This window comes from Poecilia mexicana, unplaced genomic scaffold, assembly GCF_051168715.1.
Source record: "Poecilia mexicana isolate PSO_F unplaced genomic scaffold, ASM5116871v1 scaffold_6, whole genome shotgun sequence".
NCBI lineage: Eukaryota > Metazoa > Chordata > Actinopteri > Cyprinodontiformes > Poeciliidae > Poecilia > Poecilia mexicana.
In genome coordinates, this window is record NW_028263375.1 from 7976370 (window position 1) to 7997317 (window position 20948).

Below are 20948 nucleotides of genomic sequence, written 5' to 3' on the forward strand. Positions count from 1 at the left end.
ACCCAGAGATTTCCTTGTTTGTTTTTTTTCAAAAACATTTCTGAGATTAATTTAAAAGGTTTTATGGCGGAAATTTACTCCTCTTTTTTCCATCTATGACCAATATGCTGTAAACAATATGAAAGGGTAACATGACAAATCTGCATTATGTACCATTTTTTAAAATCAAAATCGATTACTAAAATAATTGTTAGTTGAAGCAACTGAATGGCAAACTTCTTTTTCCTGATTTCTGGTTCAAATCAAATCGAGTTAAGGTTCAGTTTATTAAGCACACAGAGATAAATTTGTTTTTCCCATGGATGTCCGATATTAATAGTAGCCCCACTATTTATGCCGTTAAGTAGAGTTTCCTCACATACCAGAACGTCGTTTCGGAAGCGGCTGAAGCTGCACCGATTCCGGATTAAAAGTCTTATTTGAAATGCAAAGTAGTGTCATTACTGTTTACAGTAGCCGCCATGTAAACATGGAAGTAATTAGCTGGAATCAGAATGATAGGTGCGATGTTGCTTTTTTCGGGCCTTCCCGGTGAGGCTCTGTGGACCTGAGTGGGAGTTTGTGTGATAATTAGCCCCCGTGGGACTGCCGTCCTCCCCAGTTAAAGGACAATCACAGCTTTGTGAGATGTTAAACTGCATTTGCGGGCGTTTGCTGCCGACTGAGGCCTAATTGGACCGAACAGGCCCCGGCCTCGTGTGATGGTGAGCGCCGCGTTCTGTGACAGGCACGCGGACATTTTGTGGAGCAGCAAACACGCTATTATGCTAATATGCTAATGTTAAAGCTACTTGAGAACAGACTATGAAGGTTCTGTCTCCGACGTTCAACACCTAAAATGTTATGTTTTTGTAAATAATGCACCTTGTCATTCCTCCAGATGACTGTATTCAGACTTTAGTGATTCAAAATCTGTAATAGTTAAAGTTAAAGGAAAATAAAGGACTGTTTGAGACTGATTATAAAGCTAGCAATGCCAAAGCTGCACAATATTTTGTGGAGGTGGATAGTAACTAGTTACATTTATTTGAGTAACTTTGAGAAAATTACTTTTAGTAGTATTTCTACTACACCGTACTTTTTACTTTTACTTGAGTAATAGTATTACAAAATATTGTTACTCCTGAGTAAAATTTATAAATACTTTTCCCACTGAATTACTGAACTTGATTTAACCAAAATTTCACCAGACCTGCAGGTTTTGTTAGCTTCTTAAGTTTTTTATAAAAATAAATAGATTTTGATCTTTTTTTTTTTTTTTTTTTTTGCAATTACGTTATTTATATGAACTATGGTCTTTAAAATACAAACATTTCCACATAATTTTGTATTTAGGTCATTTTTAAATATTAAATGATTTATGTTTTGATCTGTTACTCAGTACATCAGTCCCCTTCTTACCGAATACGTTTCTTCACTCTTTATTGAGTAATTTCTTGGATGGGTATTCTTTACTTGTAACTGAGGAAATATATGTTGATGTAGTGCTACTCTTACTTGAGTAAAATTTTTGGGTACTCTGCCCATCTCTGATTGTAAACATGTTTGTATGATTGAGTCTGAGGTTGGGTTAGGTCGGTCCACCATACACATTCTAGAAAAAACTCCAGCTTTGGGTTTAAAACTGCATCAGAAAATTCCACTGGTTCCTTGAAAAGACGCCTTTAGTGGAAACAAACCCTCATTCTACACATTGATGTTAATCAGAACCAGTTAATCATTTTACAGTGTAGCTCTGACATGAATCTGCCTCATTTCTCCAGGCCCGTCGGTCAGCAGCGGTTCCTCAGAGAGCAGCGAGGCCTCCGGACCTGGTGATCCCTGCAGCCATTAGTGTGAGCAATCTGATCTCCAGTGGCGATGGAGGAAGCGCAAACTTCTGTGACCTACCATCTCCAAGGAGCGACTCCTGCTCTGTGACCAGCGAGGTGACCATCTCCAGGAGGGTGAGTGGAGTAAAACGGCATCAGACACATGTTCAGATGAGAGTGTGTGTCTAACATTGCCCTGATATGTCCAGCTGTAACTTCCAAATCGAGATGGAAAACCCTGTAAATCGATTAGATCCCCTGGCTAGTGGGTTCGCACCATGGTGAACAACATTTTCAAGAGAGCTAAAAATTTTTTGCCATTTTTCGTGGAGTCCTGAGCCATAAACCAGAGTTTGTTGTGTGACTTTTTATCTAGATGCATGGTAAAAATGGTGATTTATTGATGCTGCGTGAAATCCTGCTTGGACTCAGATTTGAAGTCGTCTTCTTCTTGATTTTATTGGCCATTGGCAATCAGCAATTTCATGAACATTACCACCACCTAGTGGTGAGAAATGTGGGTCAGAATAGCAATATTGTGTGAATACACTTAGAAATTATGCGAAAATTATTCATATTGTCTTTTTTTCACAAGAAAAAGAGAATTACTGATATACACTTTGCATCAGTTTTAATACAATACTATCATGTTTTAAATTTGTTCTCCATAAGTGTTATCATGCTTTTATTTTCAGATATTTTTGCTGATCAAAATATGAACGCATACCACCATGGCTGTTCATATGGGTAGGAAACATTTTAAAAATGAGTTATACATAAAATTATTAATAGGTTTCCCAATGAATTATGTACCTACTGCTTATTACTAGAACAGTATGAAAGTATTTAAATCAACATTGAATCAAATATCGCACCACCATTTACATTTAGTAACTCCACCTTCTGAACCAATGAGAAGGAAGCAAAATCACACTGTTAGTTTTTAGACGATATGTGATGCTGGAAAATATGCCATTAATGTACAAAACAGCTTTTGGATAGTTAATGTACAAAACATAACTATCCATTATGTTTATTCTGCATCACAATCTCCAGGGAGATGCAACCTTATTCATGTCTGAACAGACGCCTCAGATGTTTACGGGTCAAACTTACAGATCGAGGCCAAATAAAAAAAAAAATCATCTCCATTATAGTCCTGTAATTTTCCCCTCAGTTTTATTTATTGGTTTGTGAACGACCCTCTCTGTTGGTGTCAGCAAACGTGTGTTGAGTTCAGGCTGAGTTTGAATCTCCAGCTGATTTACATGTGAATCTCATCCTGCTGGGTATCGGAGACCTAAACGGGCCCCACCGTGTCGAGACGAACCTCTGAACTGAACAACGGCTGCCGTCCCTCTCAACAAAACGCTCATGTTCCACTTTCATCACCGTCTCCGCGGAGGGGTCACCGGGGCAACGACGAGCCCGCTGAACGATGCTGTACTATAATCATAATTCTTTTGACCCCCGTGACCCCCCGACGTCTCCGACAACGAGGGCCACGCTGCAGAACAGAAGGCGGCGGCGGCTCCAAAATGGCTTTTTCATCAGAAACAATCAAGCGGTGGCGGCGGCGAATGAGAGGGCAGATTACATAAGGCCGGGCTCCCCATCGACAGATAAGACGCTGCAGCGCTGCGGGTATCAGTCTCATTAAAACTGCCTCACTCACACTCGCCGCCTCTCAATCCGTCCATTAGCAAAACACGATTGTTGGGAAATCTCAATTAATATGATAATGAGGGGAGAGATTTCATCACTGGAAGGGAGCTGCTGGTTTTACTGGTTCCAGCTTCGTGTGATGCTCAGAGTCCTGCGGTAGGACCGAAGTTTGAGCTTTTCCAGATCTTCAAGAGTTTATAGAGCCGCATGGACAGGGATTATCCTGGGAAACAATAGTTATTATTTACGATATGTAGTTGTGTTCCTAAATGTTCTTGTGCAGAATAATAAGTGGCATTAAAACTGCAGGATGTAACTTTTATAAAACATTTTTGTCACCATGTCATGGTGTGAGACAGATAATCTGGGAACAAATTTGAACTCCTCTCCCTTCTCCCAGTGCTCCCAGTGCAAAATAGAAACCAATCAGAGCCCATAGGCAGTTCTTTGCGCTGTCAATCACAATTTTGCTAATCCCCATCCTCCTCTCCCTTCCTTGTTTCCTGCTACACTACAGTTTTTCCCAGTTAGCAGATCATGTTGTGAATGCTAGGCTAGTTAGCATAGCCACAGATGATGGCAGATAAACAATTTTCCTTGTAATGGTAACTTATTAGCACATTTTATGGCAAGTACATGAGGTTAATTGACAGCGCTAAGACCTGCCTTCTGTCTCTGATTGGTTGGTTTTGGTCAGGAGCGATGCATCTCTTCATACGGCTCAGGTGGAAGGTGGAGGAGATCGATCATTCATGACATGGTGACAATTTTAACAAATATGTAAAAAAACATTTTATATAAAAGTTGCATACTGCAGCTTTAATACATAAAGGTAAAGTAGAAAGCTTAGAGCAGTTCTGCAACTAACACTTATTTTAGTAATTGATTAATCTATAAATTATTCTGACGATTAATTGAATAAAAATTGTTTCTGTTTCTGCAGCTTTATCGCTTAGGTCTGAATATCCTTGAATTCATTTTCATGTGTGCTTCAGTCTAGGGCTGTGACTAATGATTATTTGCTATTGATTAATCAATTATTCTGGCGATTAATTGTATAAAATAACTGCTACATTCTGCAGATTTTTCATTTAGATGTGGCTGTCATTTGAGTTACTGCTTTTAAAGCTGACAGCTGAATCTTGTGGATATGACTTCTCAAAGTTTAAAGCACATGAGCATTTCTTTGCTGCGTTAACAGCTTGATCATGCTCTGTGGCCTCCGACTCTTTTGGCGCCTTCACTTCCCAGCATGCCTCAGTCTCAGGTTAAAACTCCACACCTGCCGCTGTTTTTTCCCTCGCTCGAAGACACTGACATGTGAGGAGTTGTCTTCTCTGATCACTGAGGAAACAGACGTGAACGGAGACAGCTGCGTTCCTGCTGCTCTCTGTGAAGTACAGAAGCAAAGTTAAAGATCCTGCAGAGGTCAAGGAGGAGATCAGCAGCTCAAACTGTCAGCAGGGACTCAGCTACAATGAAAGAGAGGCAGAGACAGAGGAAGACAAGCCTGCAAGAGAAGTAAAGGCACAAACCTGGGAAATGAGTCACTTCTCATTTCTTTATACTCCAAATATAACAGTTTGACATACATGAAATGACGTCTTATAAAGCAGCAGTGTCCAAACATGGGTTAAAATTATCAAGTCAAAAGGAGTTATGGCCCTGTATATTTTAGACAAGCATCAGCAGACAATTCTAATTGGACAAGAGGAAACGGACTTAAAGAAGTCTGGATTTTTGTTATGAAAGGAACATTTAAATCATTGTAGATCCAAAACGTAAAAAGAGTTTCATGTCATTAAAAGACAGACATCCAGTTTGCAAAATAAAGAGAAAAATGCAGCTAACTCCCAAAAATATGATGTGGGCCACTCTCTTGTGAAAAATGCTTGCTGTATTAACCGATCATAGGTCATAGCTATGCTTCCTTGAACAGGTTAGAATATGTCTATGGAATACACAAAACAAGTTCATTACATATTATTTTTGCACAAAGTCATTTTTAGATAATGAGATTTTAATCTAGTCATTTCTATGTATTTTGAGATCCATTCAGAATGAGCTGTTTTAGGGCGTCTTATCACCTTAAATCCAAATAAACTGCTGTTGGCCAAACCCCCTCACCTCAATGTTTACGCTACTATGTGAAAATGGCTCCAAATGGAGGTGCAATTATACAACTGGATATCTTTGAAAAGCTGAAGTAGAGCCTCCTGCACAACCAACAAGAATGCAGCAAGTGATTTCTGGATGGTAAGTCAACAACAAAACACTTTTCTTTTCTAGTAGCCATTGTACAGCGACTAGAACGTTTTTGACCAAATGGACTGGACTCGACTGGGGTTGCTAGGTAATGGCGCAGTGTGACTCAACAATCGGGAGGTTTTTGAAACGGCTCCTTTCCAGACACCAAAAAACATAAACTTATTGTAACAAACCAGCTAGGTGTTTTGTTTTTACGTACTGTAGTTGTTTTTAGAAGCAGTAGAAACCTAAATAGAAGTATATATTTAAAAGTCAGAATTTTTCTACATACCATAGTTTCTCCACTCATTAATTGTTTTAATCAGTTTTCCATTCTTTATTCATTCTTTACAATAATCAGAGACCAGAAATCTGCATCTCATTTCTCTGTGCATCATAAGAAGAGCCTGGAGATCCTCAGATGATACAATCACTACTAATATACCTTCAGATCTCTGCGCCAACATCTGTGTTTCAGAAGTTTGATTTAACCTCCTCAAACTTCATTTTCACTAAACGATGGGTGAAACTCCACCTTCCCCGCTCCTAACGACCTTCTGTGGGATTATGGAGTCTCTCCAGTCATAAAGCTTAGTCCTGTGTCAGTGGAGCGGACTTCATCGGAGGCTTTAATACGTTTTGATCCGACTCTCTAGACTGTGGAGGAACGTCTCAGTTCCAGACCCTCCAAGTTGTTAAAAAACGTGAATTAATGACGAAGGTCCGGCAACGAACTTCTCATCGTCAGGACGAGTCTGCCTCTGGTGGCGATGAAGAATCGAATACCATCTGGGGATTTGATGAGCTGACTCAGGTTGTTGGAGGATGATATTAAGCCTTTCTAACAGGAAGGATCAACGAGTTCAGCGCTAATTATTAGCTATTTAGGTTAATTATGAGTGTTTACATTTAGAGACATGGAAGTTTTCATAGAAAGCATCAAAACAAACAAACTGCAGTAAATAAGTTCAAATATTTAAAACCAATGAAAGGTTTATTAAATATAAATCTAAAATGTTTAATAAAAATAATAAATTTTATTTGTAATGTCCTTTTAATCTTGAGATCTTAAAGGGCTAAAAATAAAACAAGCAATTACATTTCATAAAAAATAAAATAAGAGGTTAAAATAAATATCTAAGAATGTGAAACATATTTGCTAAAATTTTTTTGCTTCATAAAGCCCAACTTAAAACATGGGGAAAATGTCTTGCTGTAAGTGAAAATGTCTGCAGGTGGAAATAGTTCTTTCTATTAAGAATTATTGACTCAAAACAAGTTACTACTTCTTGCTGAAAAGTTACTTGTAAATTAAATTTGTCTAATTTAAACTAGACCAAAATACTTAGTAACATTTTTTGTTTTTGCAGTGTAGTCAGGTGTCTTTATTCAGTGAGAACAAGAAAAAAAAAACTTTAAAGGTCATGTCAGCCTAAAATGGAAACATCGTCAGATAAAACTCTCCCTTCTAAATGTTGCTCCTCCATCATTTTGCACCTCGACCCCCCAGGTTTTACCCCCCTTTGCTCTTTGCCTCTTTTACCCGCTCTGCAGGGCTTCCACGCCCGGCAGCACCTTGTAAACGCCAGCAATTAGGACAGGCAATTGGCATACAAGAGAGCCACTCCTGGATGGTGATGAAGAGGAGGCAGCGGGGGGGTCTGACAGAAGATCTGAGGAGGGGGGAGGAGAAACCAGCCGGCTGTGTTTTGACAGGATGAATAGACGGAGGAGTGGAAGTGGCTGGGAAAAGCTTTTGTTATGCAAAACGGAGGAAAAACTGGAGATGATTCCTGTCTCCTCCGAACTGACGGAGCTGAATTTAACATGGAGTCAGATCTGCGGGAGCTGCCATGTCTCGTGAGGGGACTCTCACCAACCACAGCAGCTGTCAGCACACAGTTTACTCTACTGAGTGTGAAGAAGCACATTTAGGGTGTGTTCACACCAGCCCTGTTTAGTCCGCTTTAATTGAACTCTACTTGGTTTTTCTAGGAAGTCTGGTTTGTTTGGGGAGGTCTGAATCTGCAATCAAACTCTGATGTGGACCAAAACAAAAGTGAACGAAAAATGGTGTGAAAACATCCATAGGACACCCTAAAGGCTCGGTTAGATTGGACCGAGCCTTGCAACATTTGTTACATTTTCAGCTGCTATAGCTCACTTTCACACTGCTCTGTGTCAAACAATCCCAATCCTTTGATAAACCTGTTCCCCTCCTCACCTGTGGGGGCGCTGCACCAAGAACGACACAAAAACTTCAGAAGGAGACACTGAGCGCAACTTCCTCCTTTTTCAAAATCAAAATGTAACAAAAATGGGACGCCGTCATATTTTAGCGGTTGTAGAATTTGTTTTTTGTCTTTAGTAAAAGACCACGAATCATTTCTCCTGCAGCGCTAGACTTGAACATTTGTTTTGTTTACCCAGAATGCCATGCACTATAATTCGCTTCCTGCTTTTGAAACGACCTCAGGTCTACTTGGCGTTCTCATGCTTTCAAACGGAGCTAGAGTTCACTTTAATCAAACCAAGGCTGAGTATTGCAGGCCAGAGTTCACTTTTTTGGTCAGCATTAGAGTTGAATTGCATATTCACACCAACTCAAACAAACCGCACTCTAAACAAACAAACCGGAGTTCGATTTAGGCTAGGGCTAAATCGATCTTATCTATTAATTGAATTATTAGTTTTTGACGATTTAATTCCTACTTCTGTGGACTTTTTCCCCAAATAAAACCACAGAAATAATCTCTTTCTTCAGATATAAACTAACAAACTGAAACCTTCTCAGCAAGCATTAAATCAGCAACTGTGGACGTCCAAATTCTTGTTTTCTTACCTTTAGTTCACCTCTGAAACAAGCCACGATCATTTAGTGAGACACCTCACTGAGACTGTGTTGGATTACTAATGAGGTAAGAGCAGCTTTCCTCCTCCTCCTCCTCGTCTCCTGGGACTCCCTCCTCAGCAACACACCAACACAGTTAACGTCCATCATAACACCGGGACGCTGCAGGAAAGAGGCGATTGTTTCCCCCGTCTCACCCCCCAACAATCCTCTTAGGGATTCTTCATCAACACCAAAAATAAGAGGCTTCAGCTCATATCTTAAAACCAACCCAAGCAATGAGAAGACCAGCGAGTATGAGTCTGGATTGCTGCATCATTGAGTTATTCTGGATCAAATCAACAACTGAAAATAACAAAAGAACAATTAAACCAATAAAACTGATAAAATCATCTAAAACTAGACAGACCCTGCCTAAAATGTGTAACTAAATTTATAACTGAAACCAATTCTAATCAAGACTGGAAACTAGTCTAAATCCAGATGTTAAAAAAACTGTTGCCATGGTGAACTCAAGATGACACAGACCAAAAATTAAAACCAGTCCAAAACTAATCCTGGTTCAAAATGAAAACCAAGAACACCAGCACTCATGTTACAAACCAGTACCAAACACCCATAAAACTTCATCACCATCTTTTAAAATTTGCCTCAAGCAGAAATATAAAATCGGACCAAAATTACTCACATTTCCCAAAAACAGCACGGAGGTAAATTTGAGTTCAAAACAGTTTCAATTATGTCCAAAAGTTTACTTACAATATCAGAAATTGGTAGTAAACTCCATAAAACAAACACAACAAACCAAACCATAAGCTGCTCCAAAACCAGTTCCCACTCGAAATTTTAAACATGTACAAAAAACAGTAAAAAAATGTAAGACTTGTTCAGAATGTGTACAAATATGTACAGCAGCACTAAACATCAGTAAGTTTCACTCCCAAACCAATTTGAGTTGAAACCTAAAAAAAGTCCCAAAACTTAAACCAGTGAAATTAAAACAAAATACCAAATACAGCCCAAAACCAGTTAAAGAACTCCTGAAAGCAGTCAAGTTTTAAAAAAAAATATTTTTTTAAATAATAATTTGTGATAACCGAAACAAAACCATTGTACAAGAATTTAAACATATTTGTTTTTGAACCAAAATATTTTATTGAATGATGAGAAATTTCGCATTATGGAAAAACTTCTAAGTTTGAAAAACAGAGGAACTTATTCAATTTCTGTTGGTTTTATTTTGTCGTCAATGTTTTGCTAATGGTTTGGAGAAAATCAGGAAAATATTTTTAAGAAAAATGCATAACATTGAAAAACATTTTTAACATTTAAATTTTATTCTGGTATTCTGCAATGTTGTCAGCTCAAAGGCCTCTGCACCAGCAGGGGGCGCTCAAGCACACAAGTAATCACAAATTTCTGATTTATAGATGTTCGATTAGAAGGTCAGTATCACTTGAAGGACAAATGAATCTTGTTTGACATTTTTATCCTCATCTAAAAACTTATTTTTAAATGAGTTTGTTATTCCAAGTGTTGTACATCTTCAACAGCCATCTGATGTTTTATGTTATGTTGTAATCTTTCCCACTATTATAATTATAATTATTATAATAATCTCAGATGTGTAATGCACATGCGTTCATTCATGGATGAAATAAAGCCAATATTAACTGAGCTGTGTTGATCAATCATAGGTCATATAACAGAGTCGGCTCTGGTTTAGTGTATTTGACAGTAAAATGTCAAAAACCAATTCAAAACCAAACTGTCAACATGTAAAATGTCAATGTGTTTTTAAAAAAGCCATGAATCAGATTAAATGTTTTGGTGGGGTGGATGTTTTGCAGAGTGAAGAGGACGATACGAGGAGCGTCACTGCTTCGTCTGTCATGGTGAGTTTAAGAGAAACGGTGTGTGTTTGTGTGTGTTTGCACTCATTTAAATTATCTATTTAGGGTCTTTTCTGGTACATTCAACAATCTCCTGAAGACAAAAAAACCCACGTAAAAACAATCGGTTTTCTGTGTTACTAAGATGATACTTTATCTCCGTATTTCTATACTGAGATGCAAATATCTTAGCATACATGAAAATCTGTTTTTGAGTGTAAACATGTTTGTGCCACAATTGATTATGAAATCAAAGTAAAAGACAAAAGAGAAAGCTAAATAAAGAAAAATTCTTGGCGTTCTTAACATTTTCCATTTAAAATGATGTAAACTTGCCACATAAAAGCTCATCCTAAAAAATTTACAGAAAGTGTTTTGGGGGTCCAAATTAGTACCACTCTGTGGTTTGGGGCCAAACAAAATAAATTCAAGGACCACAAATGGCCCCCGCGCCTCACTTTGGACAGCCTTTGGTTAGGTTTAGGACTAAGACGTAAAGTGAGTTTAGGTTTATGGTGAGACATGTTAATGTTAATTGTTAGATATAGAGTAAAGTAAACGTGATTTAAATGAATGAATGGAAGTCAACGCAGAGTCCTTGTAAAGATAGAAAGATGTAATGTGTGTGTGTGTGTGTGTGTGTGTGAGTGAACCCTGCAGTGTAAATGTTTGCTGAGCATCTTTAGCCGCCAGCTTCCAAACAAGCTGCCTTCAAACCGTTCCCATGACGATACCCCATAATCACCGGCGTCTGGGACGCAGAGCCGGCTGCTCATTGGCTGCGACGGCCTCCCACTGCTGTCAGAGTGGAACCAGCAGGGTAACTGGAGATGAGCGGAGGTCGGCTCCGGAACCTGCTGCAGTCAGAGAGCCGACTGCTTCTGTTACCTCACTGCAAAAACACAAAGTGTTACCAAGTATTTTTATGGAGCTTCAAATAGTTTTGTCTTCTTTCAAGTATACTGCCTTACTTTCAGCAAGAATAGGAGCTTTTTAAGTCAATAATTCATTAATACTGATGAAAAAGTATTAGTTCCACTTGCATAGCTAAATAGCTAAAGAGTCTGCCAATGGAACAAGGCTTTTACTTAAAACAAGCCTCTATATCTTACTGAAAAGGTACTTGTAAGTTAGTTTTGTTTTATTTAAACTGTACTAAGATATTTGCTCTAGAAATCCTTACCTTCTCAGATATATTCTGATGTTGTTTAGCTTTGTAAAATCAGTTTCAGTGTTTTTGTAAAAGTGAGCCAGCAGCGAGCGTTTGGCCCGGAGCCGCGCTGCGCTGTCGGGTTGAAGGACGGCCTCCCTCTGAGCTGCTCAGCCGCTCTAATTAACACGGAGGTATCAGGTAAACAGTGCCGCCGGCCCCACAGGCCGCTGATTAAACATCGCTAATGACATCGTGACCCTTCCTCGGCCCGAGGCCCCCGCCGGGGCTAAAGGGCAACCAGGACGAGTTTCTCTTTTCTACACTACAGAGAAACAAATCTTCTGAAGAAGATGCTGCAAAAACACAAACGTGTCTTAATTAACAACATGCTTCCTTTGAATGCTGTGAGTGAATCGCAGCAGAAAAACAAAGGCTCCCCCACACGATGCTTGCAAGTTTCTTTCATTATTGAGGAAATTACGTCACACTAGTGGAGCTTGCTAATGCTAATGCTGCTTTCCAGTTTTACTGACTGAGAACTGGTAAATTCCGACGTCCCATTCAGAAAATCAACTGGAACGCCCTCGGAAGTCAGATTTCCCACTGGGAAATTGGGAGCAACTCACATGGGATGTAATAAAGCTAGTAATGTAAAAATGTATCACATTTTTGAGAAAAAAAAAATCAATGTTACTATAAAAATTTCTATCAAAACAGACTAAGCTGTTAACTTAAAGGAGGCCTATTATGCTTCCTGGAACAGATTTGGATAGGTTTATGGGCGATACAAAACATATTCATTACATTTTTGCAAAAAATTATTCTTATATAATGAGATTTATTCTGTTCTGTTCCTACTGTTTTGAATTGTTTTAGGGAGTCTTGTCACTTTGAATCAAAATAAGCTGCTGTTGGCCACGCCCCCCAACTCAATGTTTACACTGTCGTGTGACCATGGCTGCAAACAGATGCAGCGGTATATCTTTGAAAAGCAGAAGTAGAGAAGTGGCTTCTAGTGAGCTGGTCAAAACCAGCTTTCTAGAAGTGCTGGAACTCTGCTGGGGTTGCTAGGTGACGGGCGGAACTCTGCTGGGGTTGCTAGGTGATGGGCGGAATTCTACTGGGGTTGCTAGATATCAGGTTGAGCTTGGCTGGGGTCACCAGATCGGGGGCAGTTCCTTCTGATTTATGACTTTACATTCTAGAGGTTTTTGAAATGACGCACCAAAAAACATGAACTTGTTGCCTAAAAAGGGCTGGGTCGCTTTTTTAGGTGTTTGGTCTGTTTATAGAAGCAGTAGAAGCCCCGGTAACACTTTATTTGAAGGGGGTTGAATAAGACTGACATGACACTGTCATAAACATGACATAGCATCTGTCATGAACATGAATAAGCCTTCATGAATATTTATGACTGTGGTCATAAAGCGTCATTTGGTAAATTATGACACTTTTAATACAAAGTTGACATTATTCAAAATGTCTTTGTGATGACAACTTGACATTAACTAAGAAATCATTACTGATATAAATTTGTTATAAAAGTATTAATGATTGCACTTTAAAAATTAGGTAACTTTATGTTATTAAAGGTAAAGTTTAAACAGTAATGATTTCACCCCCCTTCAAATAAAGTGTTACCGAAGCCCCAAATGGAAGAATAAAAACTTGCAAAATGTGAATTTTCCATTTTACGTCCCCTTTTTAAGTTTGCTTTCTGAACTGAAGCCTCATCATCTCTGGGTTCATCCTCCAGTTGAGCTGAAGAACATCTTCTCTCCCAGTCTCTGTTCCACAGGGTGCAGCTGGATCCGCTGGAGAAGGACTGGCTGAGGAGTTCAGCTGTGGGGAACATGGCCGCTCAGCGCCTGCTGCTCGCTCAGGACCCCGGCCTCGTGTTGAAGAAGGTCAGCTTCTGAAACTGAACATGAACTCAGTAATTGAGTAACATTTTTACCAAACACTTTTTTACTTGAGTAATTTCTTGGAGTGCTACGTTTTACTTTTACTTGAGTAAAAATATGTTGAAGTCGTGCTTCTCTTACTGAAGTACAATTTTTAGGTTCTCTACATTCCTCTGGCCAAATCTAGTTCCTATAACTGAAAGTATATTTGTTAAATCGAGCTTAAAATTTTTTAAATCTAGATGCCTTTCTTTGTCTAGATACTGTAACTTTCTTCAAAATCCATCTAAAGTTTTGGATCTACAATGAATAACATCCATTTTGTACAGAAAAAACCCGACTCTAACAACATTATTTGCTTGATTTTAGTATTTTTTCTTTTCACTCAACAAGTTTGGCCCATGTGACAAAAAGTTTGGACAGCCCTGCTCATCTTTGAAAATGTATTTAATGTGGAAAAAGTCTTTTTCCATCCCCAATTTAACCCATATTATGTTTGTTTCCTCTCTGCTTCCATAAGGACTTCGTCACTGTGAGTAACACATAAACCCTAAAATCAGTTTGTTTTAAAATAATGACAGCTGGTGTTTTAAAGCTGAAGTATGTAACTTTTATAATTTTTTTTTACATATTTGCTAAAACTATCACTATGTAATGAGACGGATAATCTGAAAAGACAGATCTCTTCTACTTCCTCCCTGAGCTGAAGAAATGCATCGTTCCCGACCAAAAACAACCAAAACAGCCAGGAGGAGGGTATTCGCGCTGTCAGTCAACCCTGTGTATGTGCTGCTAAATATACTAATGGTGGAGAAAGAGCTAGAATTTTTTTTCACAGATTATGTGTCTCACTTTCTACTGTCACAATATAGTGACAGCTTCAACAAATATGTAAAAAACATATTTTTAATAAGAGTAACATACTGCAGCTTAAAGTAGAAATTCACCAACTGACTACGGTAAACATGTGGAATATCCCTTATAGTGGATCAGCTTCCTGTTACCGTGCAACCAGGCAGTGAAACTGGAAAGCTGAGCGCTTTGAGAGAATAATTGGCTTAAAGGAAATGAAATGTTCAAAGAGCCGTAAACACGTCGGTAATCTGCTTATTGGAGTGAATGGAGGAGAATGCGGCGCTGCAGAGTGACGATCCTATTAGTGTGGATAAGACGCTGCTGAGAGTCAGACAGCAGGTGAGGATGAGGAGGAGATAAGGAGGAATCTCATCAGGAGGTTAGGACGCTATTCCATCACCAGAGAGCTTAAATAAAACCAGAACCAGGAAAGAATTTTAACTTTTTACGTTTTTATTCAAACGGTTCAGCGTTTAGGTGGTTAACAAAACCAATTCATATCCAGCTTGTCTTTTCTTCCTCCTGGGATCCAGACTGTTCTCTAACCTTTAAAGTCTTTTTACTGAACAGTTCTCCAGGATTTCTAGAAGCTTTTCAGAGTTTTACTTTATTCTCAGGTTGTGTAGTTACTAGTTACATTTACTTGAGTAACTTTTTTTTTTTACTTTTAGGAGATTTTTACTACGCTGCACTTTGCTTTACTTCAGTCATTTTATTATGAAGTATCTCTTCTCTTACTTGAGTAAAATTTCTGGATTTTCTACCCACTGAATGAAAAACATGATTTAACCAAAAACCCACCAGACACACACCTGCAATTTTTGTTAAAGTTTCATAAGTTTTATATTTAAAAAAAAAACTGTTTTGTAAAAAAATTTCCTTTGTCTGATTTTGTTATTTTTTGTTACTTATATGAATTATTGTAATTTTGGACCTTAGGTTTATATTTTGGTTAACTATTAAATGATTGATAATTTAATCAGTCACTCCGTATTTCTGTAGACTTTTTACCAAATACTTTTTTACTCTTGAGTAATTTCTTGGATGGCTACTTTTTACTTTATTTGAGAAAAAATATGTTGAAGTATAATTTTTGAATACTCTGCCCACCTCTGCTTGTACCTTTTTTCACCCAGTTTGTTGGTTTAGCATTTTTCAGATCCTGAGCAGATTTCTGATTTTGGAAAGATTTCCAGCTTTGAACTTGAACAGATTCTATGATTCTGACCTCATTCCTGATTCCTGACTCTATTCAAAGTGATCTGGATCAGTAGTTCTCCAGGCTTTCTGACTGTCTTTCACAGTTTGACACTGAACAGTTTTCCAACTCTTACCAGATTTCTAAGTTGGAACAAGTTTCTAAATTTAAACAGATTCCTGAATCTGAACAGATGAGACTAAATTTCCTGTTTCTGACTTTCTCTGTTGACCTCATCTGATGGGAACCTGGATCTTCATGAAGGGGGTGAGTTGATTTTTATTGGCTGCTTTCAGACAAATCGTCTGCTGGAAATGACTGAACTGAGATTTCTGTTGTGCTGCGGGCAAAATATTGACTGCTCAAGCATCTCCACATAACCTCACCTTAAGGGTGTTTTCACACCTGATAGACTCAGTTTAATTGGTGGAGAAAGATTGCAGCCTTTGTTACATTTCAGCTGCTGTTCATATTGCACTGTGTCAAACAATCCAAACTAATAGAAAGCCCTGTTCCCCTCCTCGCCTGTGGTGGCGCTGCATCAAGAGCCACTGAAGGAAAGAACACGAAAACTTCCCAGACACTGAGCGCAACTTCCGTCTTCACGAAATAGAAACAAAAAGGGAGTAGCTTCAGATTTTAGTGATCGTAGGATTTCTCTTTTGTCTTGAATAAAACACCACAAGTCATTTCTCCTGTTAGCGCTAATCTCTCGCGTTTGTTTTGGTTGTATTTACCCAGAATGCCCTGCTTTTGCTTTTGGAGCAGTCTCCAGTTCACTTGGCATTCACATATGCATTAAAACCATGTTAGAGTTCACTTCAGCCAAACCCAGATCAAGGATTGTAGGCGGAGCAAAGTAGCTTTTTTTGGTTTAATTTTAGAGGGAGCTACTTCTTAGCGTTGGACTCAGTGTTGTGCAGTTCCACCAGGTGTTTGCTAATTGCTGCTGGCTAGTCTGAAGGAGCGGAGAGGGGGAATCACTGGGGATTGGGCTCTGTGAGGGAGACGCTTACATCGAAACAAGAAAAAACTTTAAAATATTGAGTTAATTTGTTACTAGTTATCAAATTAAGTTTATCAAAATAAATATATAAAGTTTAATACGTATTAATTCAATAACATGTAACAAATGATCTTTTTTTTTTAAGTTGGAGCTCCATTCTCTTTTTTTCAGTGTAGAAAGTTCAGCTCTGAGGTGGAGCTTCGTCCATGAAGGCAGGGCTAGGCCCACCCAGGCATTTTGGTTGTCATGGAGATTAAAGGGTTTCTCAAACATGAAGGAAAGAATTAAGGCAACACTCTAGGTATGATTTTAATGAGGGAATAACATTATAAGATGATGTAAAGCTCAATAAAGTCGATTTTACATAACACTGCTCCTTCAAAATCCGAGGTTTTATTCTTAAGTCGTATTGCCGAGCCCTAATTAAGACGAAACAAGGCCACGCCCAGTCAGGAAGTGATGGCTCACACGGAGGAGCATTTCGATGCTCTGGAGCAGAAATTACAGCATCGGTGGCGTAATCCTCGCACCACTTGAGAGCATTAGGCTCCTTTTCACGCCTGGCTGGATCAAGACGGAGGGAGTGAAATTTTCTCCTTTTTGATGGTCTCCTTCCTGCTGCGCCTCATCCTGCCCATCACTCTGGATCCAACAGATGCTGCTGCTGGCAGGCAGTTGGCAGCTTGTGCCGGGTCACCGCCGGCAGTCCTCCCTCCTCAGAGAGGCTGATGGTGGGCCGGACCTCCTGCCGAGCCTGATGGGTGTCTGTCATGTTTCACAAACATGTGAACGTTTGGCACAGAGCGTCTTTACCTTTTATGCAAAAGCTGCAGCTGACTGATGGATCTGACGTGAATTACTGTTAAAAAATCCAGGTAATGCACTGCAAAAACACAATCTTACCAAGTATCTTCATTTTTTTGTCTAGTTTCTAGTGGTAATACCTTAGTACACTTATTAGTTTTCAGTAAGATACAGGAGCTTGTTTTAGTCAATAATTCCTTAATGTTGATGAAAAAGTTCAAGTTCCACTAGCTGATTGTTTCATTTATAACCAGAAAAGTGAGATAATCTGACAGTTGAACTCTGAACTTTTTCATCAATATTAGGGAATTATTTACTTAAAACAATCTCCTATTTCTTGCTGAAAGTTACTTATAAATTTACTTTATTTTTTTTACTTTAAATGCACCAGAAACTAAACCAAAAATACTAGATAAGATTTTGTGTTTTTGCAGTGACTGCTGTGTGTAAAAACCACATAACCCGTAGAACTGAACCAGAATACGTCTGGTTGTTTGGAAGGAAAACTTGCTGAATCAGGAGGTTTATCAGCCTAACATGTCGCCATCGGTAACAATTACAGCAAACAGAAATGCCCACTTTAAGGGAAGATAGCCTGTGCAGTTGTGATTTAGGTGCGTAGAGGGTTTCGTCTTTGGGTCTCAGGTGGAGACACAGACTAGCCCAGCGTGTGATGCCTGGTTCGGTTAGCACCTGCTAATGAAATCTCCACCCGCTGCCCCGCCTGGCCTGTCCAGCCTCAGCAGTCGCTCTGCGTCGGGCCGCCATCACAGGACAAAACAAACCTCAATTAACCTTCCTGCAGACAACCGCAGGTGCACCCATTTTAGCAGAACATCAGCACAGAGGAAATAAATGGCTAAAAATATCAGCAGACTACAGTGTTTGGATTGTTTGATTCACTGCAGCAACATGAACAGAAGGAAGTAACAAACTGTCAGAGATTGTAATTAAATTAGGAATAAAGGGTTTTGGATTTTCCAGGAAATAAACCCTTTGTGATTTATCCTGAAAACACTGGATAGGTAAGGATTAAATATTTAGGCTCCAAACAAAATATTTAGCTAGCTCAGAGCTAAATATTTAGTTTGGAGCTAAATATTTAGCTAGCTAGCTCAGAGCTAGCTAAATATGTAGCCTAATCTACATATTTAGCAACTCTAAAGCTAACTAAATATTTAGCTAGCTCTGAGTTAAATGCTTAGTTTGGATATACATATTTAGCTCCAAACTAAATACATAATTAGTTTGGAGCTAAATATTTAGTTAGCTTTATTTAGTTAGAACTAACTAAATATTTAGATAGCTCAGAACTAAATATTTTTTGTAGTTTGGAGCTAAATATTTAACTTGTTCACTAAATATTTAGTTCAGCACTGAATATTTAGTTTGAAACTAAATATTTAGCTATCTAACTAAAAATTTAGTTTGGAGATGAATATTTGTTTAGTTAATTCAAACTGAACATTTAGTTTAAAAGCTAAATATTTATTATGGAGGCGAATGTTTATTTTGCAAACTAAACATTTCAGTTGTTAACTAAATATTCAACTTCAAACGAAATATTTAGCTTGCTAACTAAACATTTAGTTTGGAGATTAATATTTAGTGTGTTCATTAAAATTTAGCTTGCTAACTAACCATTTAGTTTGCCAAAGAAACTTGCCAAACAGAAAGTTTGGTTTGATTAAACTTCTGTCAAGAATAAATTTATAGTTAAACTGTTTTTCTTTTCTACTTTCCTTTGGATTCATCCAGTTTGTAAGTTTAAGATTATGAATTTGTTTTTTTTCTCCTGTTACTTTGCGTCATGTTGTGGATTTAGTTTGTAGAAATTGTTGGGATTTAAATTTAATAGAACATCATTAAAAACTATCAACAAGTTTAATCCTGAACTTTCCTGACATCTTAACAACAAAAATCCATTTATCTTGAGTTTTCTACCTTCTGGATGTACTGAGCAGAAAACAATAACTTAGCATTTGGCATTTTAATTAAAAGTACAGTTTTATTATAAAGGAGTTTGTGGTTTCTCATTTGTGTCACTTTTATTTTACTTTGTAATTAAATGTAAGTATATTTAGTATAACAAAACTGTGCAGTTCATTTGGTAAAAGTCGACCAGAATCCAAAAAACACAAATTAATTACATCCTAATTTCTGCTTTGAAGTGTGTTTTAATAAAATGTATGTGGATTTTTAGGAAATTAAAAGAAAACTGCATGTTCTTTGTTGATGTTTACCAAAACACGCAGCAGTTTTCAGGTTTATTAACTAATCACTGCTGATGAAGGGAAAATTAGTTGACAGATCAGCAATCAGAAACTTTTCTGTTTTATAAACCTTGTTTCAAACGTTTTTGTTCTTTCGCCTTCGTATGGGACATTAAATTAGCTTAATTTCTCAGTTTATTGCAACCGTCTTGCAGTTTCAGTTATTTCTCTGGAAGTTTGCCTGAGCTTGAAATGCACAGTAGATCTTTCAGTGCTTCTGCTGACACAAGAAAAGCTTTCGGACCGACTATTTTTATCATTTTCTGCTCCTTTCCGCTCGTCTCACAGATTCTAAAAGTCGTTTCCTTCTTTCTAAATGTGTTTCAGATGTAGGTGATTTCTTTGTGTCCTTCACAGTCGTGCTCACACAGATTGATTAGGGGACATTAACAAACACGATTAGCAACACATTTCCATTCAGTACAATGGTGATGGGATAACCGTCCTTGAATGTGGCTCTTTAGTCGAGAATTAAATCCCACTAGGCTGAATTAAAGCTCACATTACTGCAAAGCAGTTTGTCTGTCTGCAGCTCGCAGCCAAAGCTGTTTAAACTAATTAACCATGAATTCACTTCAAAGCGGGACTTTATTGAACGAGCCGCGATTCTCTGTCTGTCTGACACAAAGGCTGAAGCTGGAAAACGTCTTAACGGAGAAGATCGGTTCAAAGCCGAATGCAGCGGGGAGAGAAAAGCAACATTCCTGCAGCGCAGAAACGAATATTCCCATGAAGATCTGAGGATTACGAAAACTAATCTACATCTTTCAGGCAGTTTATTTACTGGTTTATTGATTTAAAAATCATTTTAGGAACTGTTAGCGCAATTAAAACCATTTTATTTGATTGACTTAATTGCTTTAACTATCATAAGAAGCTACATATCTGCGGTTTATCGTTCTCAAAGCAGTATCTGTAGTTTTATTTTGAAGGGCATATATTCTAATTTTTTATTCTTCATTCTATTCTGTTTAATCTCATAGCTCACTTTAATTATATTTACCTTCTTGACTAAATTATTTTATAATGTTAAAAAAAGAGAAATCAGCTGAACACATGAAAGTGAAGCTAATTGCAATCACAAAGTGTACAACTTGAATTTGGTTAAATGAAGTAACGATTTTACCAGTGAAGACTGTCAGGAGACCTATCCACCCGGCATCTAACTCAGTGATTTAAAAGCTCTCTGTGGTGAGACCAGACTGTGTGTTATTTACCATGGTGTTTATAATGACAAAAATTAAACTTATTGCAGCATTCATGTAGGTGTTATGATTTCTGCTCCAGTT

At 38.1% G+C, this 20948-nt stretch overlaps 1 protein-coding gene across 2 annotated transcripts in view; it reads left to right on the forward strand.

Moving 5' to 3' along the window:
- The window catches only part of LOC106921951 (uncharacterized), a 41985-nt gene that overhangs the window by 11543 nt on the left and 9494 nt on the right, over positions 1–20948 (forward strand). For both annotated transcript variants that reach the window (XM_014993988.2, XM_088006163.1), the window contains exons 4-6: positions 1764–1946; positions 10425–10469; positions 13404–13526. In XM_014993988.2, the coding sequence (XP_014849474.2) occupies positions 1764–1946; positions 10425–10469; positions 13404–13526 (351 nt within the window). The remainder of the gene's footprint in view (positions 1–1763; positions 1947–10424; positions 10470–13403; positions 13527–20948) is intronic.